Below are 12,781 nucleotides of genomic sequence, written 5' to 3' on the forward strand. Positions count from 1 at the left end.
TTAATCGTTGATTTTCGTCAATCAATAATTATTATTTTCACAAATCAAACTCATTAATTAATTATTAATTCGCAATAAATGATAACCGTTGATTGAAAAAAATCAACGATTAAAATATAATAGTGCCATTAATAATAATATTATTTAATAGTAATAATATCATATCCCTTTTAGGTATGTATATCACTTTACATTTATACAGTCCTATTTTATTTTTTATCCCTTAATAGACTCGAGGGAACATGTTATGTGTAAAAAATAATATTCCTAAATGAAGCGCCTATAGTTTTTCGTATATGTTCCTAAAAGCTACGGCAAATAGCACATATGAATGTATGTTCGTTCTCAGTAAGTAGGGTCCTGCGCCTAGGCAAATAAAAGGTTGTATATGCAATGTCACATCGTACATTGGTAGAATCAATAACTGTTTCATCGAAAAGACAAAAAGAACGGGCCATATGTAGCGCCTTCTCATCCAAGAATATGTTTAGGTAGTGTTTGGTTGAAGGTTTATTTTAGGATTGATGGGAAAGTGTAGGTGGATATTGAAAAATATCACGTTTGGTTCAGGTTTTTTCAAGAAATACCAGACAAATAGGATAGATGGGAAAATGACTTTTGTGTTGATTTTTGGATGAAATTCACTGTTACAGAATACCACTTGAGATGTGGTATTGTGAGATGACTGGGGAAGTGAAAAAACAGGTGCAAGGTTTCTCCCGAACATAGATTTTGCATATTTAAATAAATTTCCCTGGTAATATTTGGGTCAACCAAACAACTTTTTTACATTTTCCTATCAAACTCACTTTCCAACCATTTTCCTATCAATTACATTTCCCTAATAAATTTTTTTTTCTCCCGAACCAAACACTACCTTAAGCCTTTTTTTTTTTAGTAAATATTTTTAAGCCATTTTTAGGTAAAGTATTACCCAAACTCAGCCTTTTTGAAGGAAATGAAAGCAGAGCCACAAATTTAAAGGAGTGGTTTGGACCATCAATTTGTTACTAAACAAACTTTCTTGTCTAATCAAAGAAAAGTCTCGTTTAATTATAATATTTTAAAGTGTTGGGAAAGGATTAATGCACTTTGCCACTTTGGACTTTTATGGTGATGAACTTTTTTAGTGGCGAGGGCTGAGGGGCGGAATGTTGAATAATTGAAAGGTGAAAGAGAGAGGGGTTCACGGGCAAGGCTAAGTGAATTATTTTTAATTATTTTCTGGATAATAATTTCTTTCTTCTTAATCTGCCTAGTACTAAGTCTATATATTAATAGAGATAGGATATTATTATTATCAATGTCATTATCATTATATTTCACCTGTTAGATGAATTAAGTTGATCCAATAATTTTGATTTAACTTTCTAAAAATATTCTTTCTTCTTCCTAAATTTAATATTTTATATTATTTTCACAATTATGATTTTTCATATTAATGCTTTCATATTAAATATAGAGAATAATAATTATATAAAGATGAAAATAAATATAATCATTGAATCAACATAATCAATCTAATAATGAAATAAATTAATAGCGATATTAATAATAACACTAATCGATAATGACAATATTCTATCTCATACTCATAATAGTATGATACTATATATGATAATGAGTTGTTTATAAGGTGGTGGGGTTAGTCGAGAAGTTCACGGGTTTTCCTCTATGACACTGAATCACATATCGTCACATTTCGTTTAACCTTCTATGGATTTCTATTTTAATAGTCATCATTTTCTAGTTAAGTCCTTTTTCAGTCAATACCAGCCGATGATGTTGCTCCAAAAATCTTAACTGATAATGATATTTTCCTGAGAAAGACTTTCCCTCAATTCCTAGGTGAAATCACAATGATTATTTATCTTACAAAGAAGATTTCATTACATTTAAGCAACTCTTACAGTTTTCAAGAGCTTAAGAACGTTTGGTAGAGGAGACTTTTTTTTTTTTGTCTGAGAATCTCAATTTTTAAAAATATAATTTTTATATTCAGTTTACAATAATATTTGAAAATTTAAAATTTAGAAAAATTCAGTTCCCCGAAAATCTGGCTAAAATCCTTGTACCAAACGTCTCCTAAGATTAATGACTTGGTCAAATTGCAAAGAGATGGAAGGTTTCGTTGGTTATGAAGCATTTTGAGTTGGAAATGATTTTTCTAGATTTGTTGATAAGAGGGATAAGGTAATCATAACATATGAGAATTTTTAGTAAGGGTATAATTGTATTCAACTAATCCTTGGATTTAAAGATACAGAATAAAATTGATGCCCTTTTCAGATTACAGTTTCGAATGATTTGGTTGGTTGAGCATCATGAAATTTCAGCCACAAATTTGAGGACCCAAAGGGACCATTACTTTGTTAATTCCCAATCCCTTGTGTCCTTTTATGTAACTACAAAACCCTACGGGTGTGTACTTACAATTACATCATTACCCTCTAGGCTTAATAAAAAGTAAAAGAATCCGTAGTTAATGTTCATAAAATACACAAATTGAATATTCCGTACTAGTACAAAGCAACTTGGCATATACATTTCCTATTTGCAATACATAGCATTCTCTAATTTCTAGTTTTGCAATGTTAAGTAACTAATCCAATCATGCAGAGTCTGCATTGAACATGTCTATAATGTTTGGCCGTGCATCTAAACAATGAGAAACCAACAATATCAATTTTATTTTATTTTTGGAAATACCACAAGTATCTTCCACGGAAGGTAATTCTATTTGAGACGGTTCAGGATTAAGACTTTAACCCCTTTCAAAAATGTTATTGGGGAGGATCGAATACATACTCTTACCCAACACCTACTCAGCTCTGATATGTCAATTGAGCTACCATCATTTGATAACAATATCAACTTAAAGTATTATATGTTATGTCAGTTTGGTAGAGAAATAGCAAGAACAAGTGCACGTGAATTATGTATAGACGACAAGTTCGAGGACCTCAATGTCTTTGTAGTGAAATCCCTTGGTGGTACTCACTGTTTCATAGGCAGTAGCTGAGGCCAAAACCGAGGATTAAAAAATTAATATGGGAATAGAAAGCAAGGGAACCAAATGGGTTTGGAAATAATAAGCGAGTAGAAGAAAGAAAACATAGAGACAGATTGAAACAAATAGCAAAAAAAAAAACAGAAAAAAAAAGGGAAAGAACCTTTTCAATGAAGAAACAAGGGTGTGAGATTGAGGCAATAGGCATCAACTACAAGATCCACACACAGACAACAAAGCAACCTTTTAAAATCTTCAGCAAATCTCCACAACTGAATAGCCTAGATGGTCTTCAGGAACCAGCAGATGAAGCAAAAGCTAAACAAAGACCATGCAATGGAGTTAGGCATGTCCTCAAGGATGTGAACTGCTTAGCCAAGCCATGGGAAATTCTGGCAATTGTTGGGCCAAGTGGAGCTGGAAAATCATCCCTGCTTGAGATTCTTGCTGGTAAAGTTAATCCACAAAGTGGGTCCATCTTGGTGAACCAGAATCCTGTAGATAAAGCTCAGTTCAGGAAGGTTTCAGGGTATGTTACACAAAAGGATACCCTTTTTCCCTTACTTACAGTTGAAGAAACCATGATGTTTAGTGCAAAGCTAAGGTTAAATCTTCCTCAAGAACAACTATGCTCCAAGGTTAAGTCACTGATTCAGGAGCTTGGCCTTAGCCATGTTGCTAGGTCTCGAGTTGGAGATGAAAGGGTACGAGGAATATCTGGTGGCGAAAGGCGCAGAGTTTCCATTGGTGTTGAAGTCATACATGATCCAAATGTGCTGATTCTGGATGAACCAACTTCAGGACTTGACAGTACCTCAGCTCTTCAAATAATTGATATGCTTAAAGTCATGGCTGAATCTAGAGGAAGAACTATAATCCTAAGTGTACATCAACCCGGGTTCAGAATAGTGAAGTTGTTCAACTCAATACTGTTGTTAGCCAATGGCTATGGGTTACACCATGGCACTGTGGATTTGCTGGGTGTGAATCTAAGGTTAATGGGTTTAGAACTTCCTCTTCATGTTAATGTAGTTGAGTTTGCCATTGAATCCATTGAGACCATTCAGCAACAACCGAAATGTCAGCAAGTGCATATAGAAGTGCCACGACAATTACCATGGCCAATGCAACAAAAGAAAGGTGATGGTCATCAAGGTGAGAGTAGAAGTGGTAAGTTTACTCTGCAACAGCTTTTTCAACAATCCAAGGTAATTGACATAGAAATCATCAATGCGGGAATGGATTTCACTTGTGATTTTGCTAATTCTAGATTAAGAGAAACTATGATTCTCACTCATAGGTTCTCCAAAAACATCCTTCGTACAAAGGAGCTCTTTGCATGTAGGACAATTCAGATGCTGATTTCTGGGCTGGTTTTAGGCTCAGTCTTTTGTAATCTCAAGGATGGTCTAGAGGGAGCAGAAGAAAGGGTGGGTCTATTTGCTTTTATATTAACGTTTTTGATATCAAGCACCGTTGAAGCTCTACCAATTTTTCTGCAAGAGAGAGAGATTCTAATGAAGGAGACCTCTAGTGGAAGCTACAGAGTTTCATCCTATGCTATTGCCAATGGCCTAGTTTACTTGCCATTTCTACTCATACTAGCCATTTTATTCACAATGCCTTTATACTGGCTTATTGGTCTCAACAGGAATCTCACGGCATTTTTGCACTTCTTGTTGCTAATTTGGTTAATTCTTTATACAGCAAATTCGGTTGTGGTATGTTTCAGTGCTCTGGTGCCTAATTTCATTGTTGGGAATTCAGTGATAGCTGGTGTCATCGGTTCATCTTTCTTGTTCTCTGGCTACTTCATATCAAATCATGAAATTCCGAATTACTGGATTTTCATGCATTATATATCTATATTTAAGTATCCCTTTGAAGGGTTCATGATAAATGAGTTCTCCAACTCAAAGAAGTGCTTGGAGTACATGTTTGGGGCATGTGTGATGAGGGGAGAGGATGTGCTTAAACAACAAGGGTATGGAGGGGAGAGTAGCAGATGGAAGAATGTTGGGGTGATGGTATGCTTCATCTTCGTTTACAGGTTCATTTCTTATGTAATTCTTAGGTACAGATGCTCGAAAAATGTCATCCTCTGAAAACTATGGTTACTCTCTCTCTCTCTCTCTCTCTCTCTCAAGGGGATTCACATGTCTTGGATTTTTCTGCAGATAGCATAAAAGAAGATATATAATCATATCAACAAAAAAATATATATATAAATTTTTTGTCTGTGCCAACAAATTGTACTAAAATGATATTATGTTGGTTTGTGTTTTCTATGATTACTTAATTGACACCATTATCTCTCTCTTCATCATCAAGATTCCTCTTCCCTCGTAATTTTCTTTTTCAATACAAGCTTGCTGCCCAATACCCGAATTCACTAGTTTTGTTCCCAAAAGTAGTGGAAGGGAGATGCTATAACACACTTGAGCTTTTCAACGTTCGATTGTTTCAACCGTGTGATGATTTTTTTTTTTTTTTTTTAGGATCAGCAAAATCTTTTTATTATGGAAAAAGAATTTAAGGATCGTAAATGATACAAAGTCATATCATTTAAAATGAAAATAATAATAGTTGATTAGTGGAAATCAACAATTAAGATATAGTAGTAATACTGGTGGTAGTAACATTATTTGGTAGTAACAATATCCTATCCCAATATTTAATTAGATATGTGCTATCTCTCGCTAGCTGTGTATTTCATACCCGGAAGGTATGGTTGTACTTGAAATTAGGCTTACTGTACAAGCCTGGGGAAAGGCTCTTACTTTAGTTACTGTATAACCCTATTTTCACTCTGGGAGAGATGTTATCAAACACTCAGGGGTTTGGTTGAGGAGAAACTTTTTGAATATTGGGAAAATGTAATTGATAGGGAAATGGTCGGAATGTGAGTTTGGTAGGAAAATGTAAAAAAAGTTGTTTGGTTCACCGAAATATTACCGGGAAAATTTATGTAAATTTGCAAAATCTATGTTTGGTTAAAGATAAAATAGTGATGGAAAAATTGATTGAATTGACCAAAATGACCCTGTTGTAAAAAAAATTAAAATAACCACCGTATACAAGTGAGTGTTGTACCATATCTCACCCCAACGCCCATTGGTCAGTGATCAGTGATCACTGTATCAAGGTGGAAAGGAAATTAGGAGTTGGTGAGAGAGCGTGGAAAAAAAGACGAAAGGAAGCAGAGACGTGAATGGATTTGCAACCATAAGGACAACAAATGGGTAGCAGGTGATGTTGGGGTCATAACAGAAACTGAGCAAGATGCCCAGAATTCTCCTACTCCAACTTGAGCACTCTGAAGCGAACGATATTGCCATTTACTGGGGTCAAGACTTCTTTGAGGGAAGCCTTACTGAAGCATGTGCAACTTGATCAGAGGGCTCTGCAATATAAAGAGGAAAGCAGTTGTGACAAGTATGTGGGAAGCAGTAAGCACAAGGGTAGTTTTGGCACCATCCATTTTCATAGTTTTTGCTTAGCTGGGTATCCATGGAATACCACCGTAGAAATAGGATTTCATTGCCTTAGTTTTGGTCCAATTTTGCACAGAAAACTTAAATGCTAGGCAAATCAGTTAGGTAGGGAAATTTTGGGAAACCTTGTCCCAAACGTGGAGAACCAATTTATCCACCTTTAGATGCCTAGCAAAGTTTTGAGATACCTTCTACCAAACACACCCTCAAGCTTTCGTGAATACCAAACTTACAAACCTTAAAATATATATAATAAAGGGATTGGATATTGTTACTACCAAATAATGTTACTACTATATCTTAACCGTTGATTTTCCCCAATCAACGATTATTATTTTCACAAATTAAACTCATTAATTAATTATTAATTCGCAATAAATGATAATCGTTGATTGACGAAAATCAACAGTTAAGATATGATAGTAACATTATTTGGTAGTAACAATATCTTATTCCTATAATAGGGATATGATATTGTTACTACCGAATAATGTTACTACCAATATTACTACTATATCTTAACCGTTGATTTCCGCCAATCAACGATTATTATTTTCACAAATTAAACTCATTAATTAATTATTAATTCGTAATAAATGATAATCATTGATTGACAGAAATCAACAGTTAAGATATGGTAGTAACATTATTTGGTAGTAACAATATCCTATCCCTTAAATATTAACATCAGAATGAAAAAATAGAGAAACCTTTTGAGAATAGTCTCTACTCACATATACCTGCTATTCCTTTTTATTGTAGTTTTGAAATCCCTGAATGGTAATGGCCAAATGCCCATGTCATATACAGGATGCGGTATTCTGTAAAAGTGGTGCTTAACCTTTTCGAGCTCATCTTTCTGGCAATCAAACTTTGCATATTATCAAAATCAATGAATAATGAGTTTAACTGCAACAAAGTTAACAGATTGAAAGTATCTACCTTAGTTGCATTGAAGCAAGTCGTACCAAAAACTGAGGTGTGCATTCAAGGCTATATAGCTGTGTATTAGCTTATACATTTAACTTAAACCCCCTAGAAATTTTGGAGGAAACTTCGTTTCAAATTTATAGTCTTCGATCAAATTCCTAAGAAGGGGGGCAACCTGCTCTGTAGTTGAATTCTTACCCTGCATTTGCAAAAGGTTGAATACATATGAATAGAACCTATGTAAAGAATCGATTCAACCCAGAAGCTTAAGCTAATGTGTGAAGCTACACTAATAGTTTTATATGTCTCTAACAACCTATGACCTCCACGTGAAAACAATAATAACCGTTGTGCCAAGGCTCAAATTCTAAGAAAAGAACGTTTAATATCAAATCTCCCTACTTCCTAGTTAAGGATGCCCAAAGCTATATGTATTTGAAAAATTATAAGGGTAAGATTGCTATAATTGATCTTCACCTCTACCCTTTGCAAGTGAGGGAGCCTTGTGCCTGGGATTTATCCTTTTTTTTATCCAACTACAGAATCTGCTGCCATTTCCATTTCACAATGTAAGATAAGTTCAGAGTCACTTTCCTCCTCACAAAACTCATCATCATCAACTTCTGGCACATAGCCAGCTCGCTTCATCTGATCTGTGAGAATTTTCAAAACTAAATAGATGTCCTTCTTAAAAGGGTGCCTTTTATCTTTCACCATGAAAACATGCACACGACTCTGAATTTCAATCCAACTGCAACCAGGTTGCTTAATTACTCCTCGTTGCCTCATCTGTTTCCGGACTCTTACCACATCTTTCCATCTACCAAGCTCAGCATACATATTTGAAAGAAGAACATAAGGTCCAGAGTTCAAGGGATCAATTTCTAAGAGCTTTTCTGCCACATACTTCCCTAATTTAATGTTCCCATGAACCTTACAAGCAGCAAGTAAAGATCCCCAGACAACAGCATCAGGCTGCATTGGCATTTCCTGTATCAAATTGTTTGCTTCATCAAGGCAACCAGCCCGACCGAGTAAATCAACCATGCATGTATAATGGTCCTTCACTGGTGATAAACCATGCTCAGTCCTCATTGACTTGAAGTAATGACGTCCTTCTTCAACAAGTCCTGCATGGCTACATCCAGTTAGAACTCCTATCATAGTAACATGATCTGGTTTTTCTTTAGAATCCAGCATTTTCCTGAATGTTTCAAGGGCCTCTGTACCATAACCATTTTGTGCATATCCCACTATCATGGCATTCCATGAGACATTATCCCTTTCTACCATGTGGTCAAAAACCAGGCATCCATCTTCAACCAATCCACATTTCATGTACATGTCAATGAGAGAATTCCCCACAAAAATATCAGATTCTTCTCCAGACTGGAACCAAAACCCATGCTTCAAAATGTGAGTATGAGCCTGTCTACCAAGCTTCAGATCAGCCAGATTTGCACATGCATTAAGTAGATTCCCAAAGGTGTAATGGGTTGGCCAGACGGATTCCCTCTTTAGGAGGAGGAAAAGTCTTACTGCTTCTTCATTCTCTCCATTTTGTGTATAACCTGCAATAAGGGCATTCCAAGACACCACATTCCTCTCCATCATGTTTGAAAACATCAATCTCGCGGCTTTCACACTTGCTGCCTTTGCGTAGCCACTAACCATGGAGGTTTCAGACACCACATCCCTAAGTGGCATCCTATCAAAAACCAGTCTAGCTTCATTAACTCTGCTGCATTTTGCGTACATATCAACCAAAGCATTGCCTAACACAAGGTCTTTCCGGAATTTGTCCCATTTCACAACACGAGCATGAATTTGCAAACCTTCCCTAATTGCTGACAAGCTTGCACAAGCACTAACCACACTGGCTAGAGTAATCTCATCAGGTTCAATCCCACTATTCATCATCCTTACAAAAACCTCTAGAGCTTTTCCCGCTGGACCATTTTGCTCATAGCATGTAATCAAACTGTTCCAAGAAACTATATTTCTCACAACCATGCAATCAAAAGCCCTTTGAGCACAGTCCACAACCCCACACTTAGAGTACATATCAACAAGAGCAGAACCCATGTAAACATCTGATGAGTAATGAGACTTTGATATCAAAGCATGGATTTGAACGCCCATATTCAAGTCTGTCAACCCTGCACAAGCACTAAGAGCACTCCCAAACGAATACTCATTTAGCATAAAATTCTCATGGTGCATATCAACAAAGAATTTCAAAGCTTCCTCAAAGCGATCATGTTGGGCAAAACCTGAGACCATGGCATTCCACGAGCATTGATCAGGCTCCGGCATCCACTTAAAGAAGTTCAAAGCCTCATCAAGACCCCCTGACTTTGTCAACGCGCTTAATATTGCGTTATAACTGAAAGTGTTCCTCTGGGGCATATGATCAAACACCTTGCGTGCGTCCTCCAAACAACCGCATTTCGCATAAACATCAACGAGCCTGTTCTGAATAAAGATTTCAGAGGAAAACTGCGTCTTAATGATTCGAGCGTGAATGCGACGTGCGTCAAGTCCAGACTTGTATCGAACGCAAGAGTCCAATAGCTTCGCGAAGGGTGACGAGTCGAGGAAAGAAAGGTCACCGACCACCTTTTGGACAAACCCATGTCTACCCATTCCATAACCTTCGAGAAAGATCCTTAATTTCTAAGGGTGGGTCCCATTACCTGAAGCGAAAGATCCTTAATTTCGAAGGGTGGGTCCCGTTAACTGAACCTCAAACTCGTGTTGTCCTTGTTGATTAACGATTTAACTCAGAGAAAGCCAGGTGGCCATGCTTCCCAGTGTTATTGGTTCGTCCATTGAAAATTGCTCATCCCTGATTTCCAAGTGTATCACTGCGAAAAGCCTGAAGCTTGGCAATGCCGTGCACTCTCACCTAATCAAAACCGCGCTTTTCTTCGACCCTTTCATTGCCAATGGTCTCATAGACGCGTATTCCAAGTGCGGCTGCGTAGAAAGTACCGACAAGGCATTTGGTGATTTTCCCAACAAGACCACGCGTTCGTGGAACACGCTGCTCTCGTTTTACTCGAAATTAGGTCTTTTCGATAAGGCTTATAACCTGTTCGATAAAATGCCTCAACGGAACCTCGTCAGCTATAACTCGCTCATCTCCGGTTCCACGCGCCACGGGTTTCACAAAGAATCGGTTAAGCTGTTTCGGGTAATGCAAAAAAGTTCTGATCGCTTGATGTTAGACGAGTTCACGCTTGTTAGCGTAGTTGGAAGCTGTGCTTGTTTGGGTAACGTTAAATGGTTGCGTCAGGTTCATGGGGTGGCTTTTATAGTTGGCATGGAGTGGAATGTGATTCTTAACAACGCTTTAATTGATGCTTATGGAAAATGTGGGGAACCAAATTTGTCGTGTTCAGTGTTTTGTTGGATGCCAGAGAGAAATGTTGTGTCTTGGACATCAATGGTTGTGGCTTGGACTAAGGCATCAAGATTGGATGAGGCTTGCAGGATATTTAACGATATGCCAGTTAAGAACACAGTTTCTTGGACTGCTTTGATCACGGGTTTTGCAAGAAATGGGCAATGTAATGAAGCTTTGGATCTTTTTAGGCAAATGCTGGAAGAGGGGGTAAGGCCTAGTGCTCCAACTTTTGTCATTGTTCTAGATGCTTGTGCAGATGAGGCTCTTATAGGAAGAGGTAAACAGGTGCACGGTCATATTATCAGAGGTAGCAATAGTGACAACTTGTTTAATGTGTACATATGTAATGCTTTAATTGACATGTATGGAAAGTGTGGAGATATGAAATCAGCTGAAAATTTGTTTGAGATGACAACTATGAGGGATGTAGTAACTTGGAATACATTAATAACTGGGTTTGCACAAAATGGTCATGGGAAGGATTCACTAGCAGTCTTTAGAAGGATGATAGAAGCCAATGTAGAGCCTAATCATGTGACATTTCTTGGGATGCTATCTGCTTGTAGCCATGCAGGTTTAGATAATGAAGGGTTAGAATTGCTGGAATTGATGGAAAGGCAATATGGACTCAAGCCTAAACCTGATCATTATGCTTTATTAGTTGATTTGCTTGGGAGGAAAAACAGACTCAAGGAAGCCATGGTTTTAATTGAGAAAGTGCCTAATGGAATTAGGAATCACATTGCTATGTGGGGTGCTGTCTTGGGTGCTTGTCGAGTTCACGGGAACTCGGACCTTGCTAGCAGGGCTGCAGAAGCTTTGTTCGAGTTAGAACCAGAAAATACGGCTAGATATGTTATGCTATCGAACATTTATGCTGCATCTGGCAAATGGGTTGATGCCAATAGAATTAGAACAGTTATGAAGGAGAGAGGTTTGAAGAAAGAACCAGCTTGTAGTTGGATTGAGTTAAGGAATGCAAGACATGAGTTTGTAGCCAAAGACAAGCTCCATCCACAGATTGGAGAGATACATGAAGTAAATAGTAAACTAGTTGATCATCTGAAGGATGCTATATATCATATTGATCTTCCTGATGAGGATGGTGGTTAGGTCAGCCTTCACAGCTACATAGATCAGAAGTCTCAGTCAGAATGTAACATGTCACATTGGCATTAACTAGCATCTCCTTTTCAATTGTGTTTAAATTTCATCCGAGGGATATAAATATGAAATCATTTGATCAACTTTGGCCATTAATTTGCATACATCAGAATTATGAATGATCACTGCAAGCATTCAATCCATATGAATCAGTAGTTTATGTTATCTTAAACCCTCAAACCTACCAGAAGCTTAATGAATTATTTGTTTCATGTCAATTTTATCCCCCTACTTAGTAGGCCCTCATGATCAATCGCCGGCTATTGTATAGAATTGTGTCATCAAAATAAAATTATCCAGGTTTTCGGTCCTTAGTTGACTCTTGGACACAACAGAGTAGACCTTTTAATTTTAAGTTTAAACTAACCACGGTGTGAAGGTTCTTCAATTTGATAACAAGCTTATGGTCAATGGGGACCACAATACTTTGAAACTCATAGTCAAGGTTGTCCCCATCGTTTTTAGTCTTTGATAAAAGAATAACTGATTTTCTTAGAAACTTCCTGTAAGAACGTGATTCTAGAAGCCTGAGTCACCCTAATGTAAGCTTTGATGTTACTAAATTTGTTCCCACTCAAAGCCAGTTCAGGCATCAGCTACAATTATAATTGAAGGCTTACTAGATAAATGTTTATAAATATTTTGTGAGGAACTGTTCTTAAATTACCAACATCCCGGTTTTCCGCGCGAAATCTCTGGTGCTAACCTATACCACTACGATCTCTAACATGTAGAGACATACACGCAGAGATTAATGCTGAAAATGTTCAGAAC

The 12,781-nt window shown here is 37.1% G+C and overlaps 3 protein-coding genes across 3 annotated transcripts; 2 read left to right on the top strand and 1 right to left on the bottom strand.

Annotated features, from left to right (window-relative positions):
- Positions 1-3,041: 3,041 nt before the first annotated feature.
- Positions 3,042-5,312, top strand: LOC133304523 (ABC transporter G family member 5-like). The gene has a single exon (XM_061504574.1). The coding sequence runs from the start codon at positions 3,181-3,183 to the stop codon at positions 5,113-5,115; it is 1,935 nt and encodes a 644-aa protein (XP_061360558.1). The 5' UTR covers positions 3,042-3,180; the 3' UTR covers positions 5,116-5,312.
- Positions 5,313-7,317: 2,005 nt separating this feature from the next.
- On the bottom strand, positions 7,318-10,174 carry LOC133304524 (pentatricopeptide repeat-containing protein At2g13600). The gene is made up of 2 exons (XM_061504575.1): positions 7,447-10,174; positions 7,318-7,363 (listed from the first exon to the last, which is right to left on the bottom strand). The coding sequence occupies exon 1, from the start codon at positions 10,078-10,080 to the stop codon at positions 7,963-7,965; it is 2,118 nt and encodes a 705-aa protein (XP_061360559.1). The 5' UTR covers positions 10,081-10,174; the 3' UTR covers positions 7,318-7,363; positions 7,447-7,962.
- Positions 10,175-10,237: 63 nt separating this feature from the next.
- LOC133304521 (pentatricopeptide repeat-containing protein At2g21090-like) lies at positions 10,238-11,957 on the top strand. Its single transcript, XM_061504572.1, has one exon. It carries the CDS (start codon positions 10,238-10,240, stop codon positions 11,954-11,956), a length of 1,719 nt encoding a protein of 572 aa, XP_061360556.1. The 3' UTR covers position 11,957.
- Positions 11,958-12,781: the final 824 nt, after the last annotated feature.

Source organism: Gastrolobium bilobum, unplaced genomic scaffold (genome assembly GCF_033153095.1).
Source record: "Gastrolobium bilobum isolate Gb01-03AN ecotype WA unplaced genomic scaffold, APGP_CSIRO_Gbil_v1 utg54589, whole genome shotgun sequence".
Classification (NCBI taxonomy): Eukaryota; Viridiplantae; Streptophyta; class Magnoliopsida; order Fabales; family Fabaceae; genus Gastrolobium; species Gastrolobium bilobum.

What these genes read in the sequence shown, in the direction of transcription:
- LOC133304523 (XM_061504574.1), top strand. Translation starts at nt 3,181, where the DNA reads ATGAAGAAACAAGGGTGTGAGATTGAGGCAATAGGCATCAACTACAAG.
- LOC133304524 (XM_061504575.1), bottom strand. Translation starts at nt 10,080, where the DNA reads ATGGGTAGACATGGGTTTGTCCAAAAGGTGGTCGGTGACCTTTCTTTC.
- LOC133304521 (XM_061504572.1), top strand. Translation starts at nt 10,238, where the DNA reads ATGCTTCCCAGTGTTATTGGTTCGTCCATTGAAAATTGCTCATCCCTG.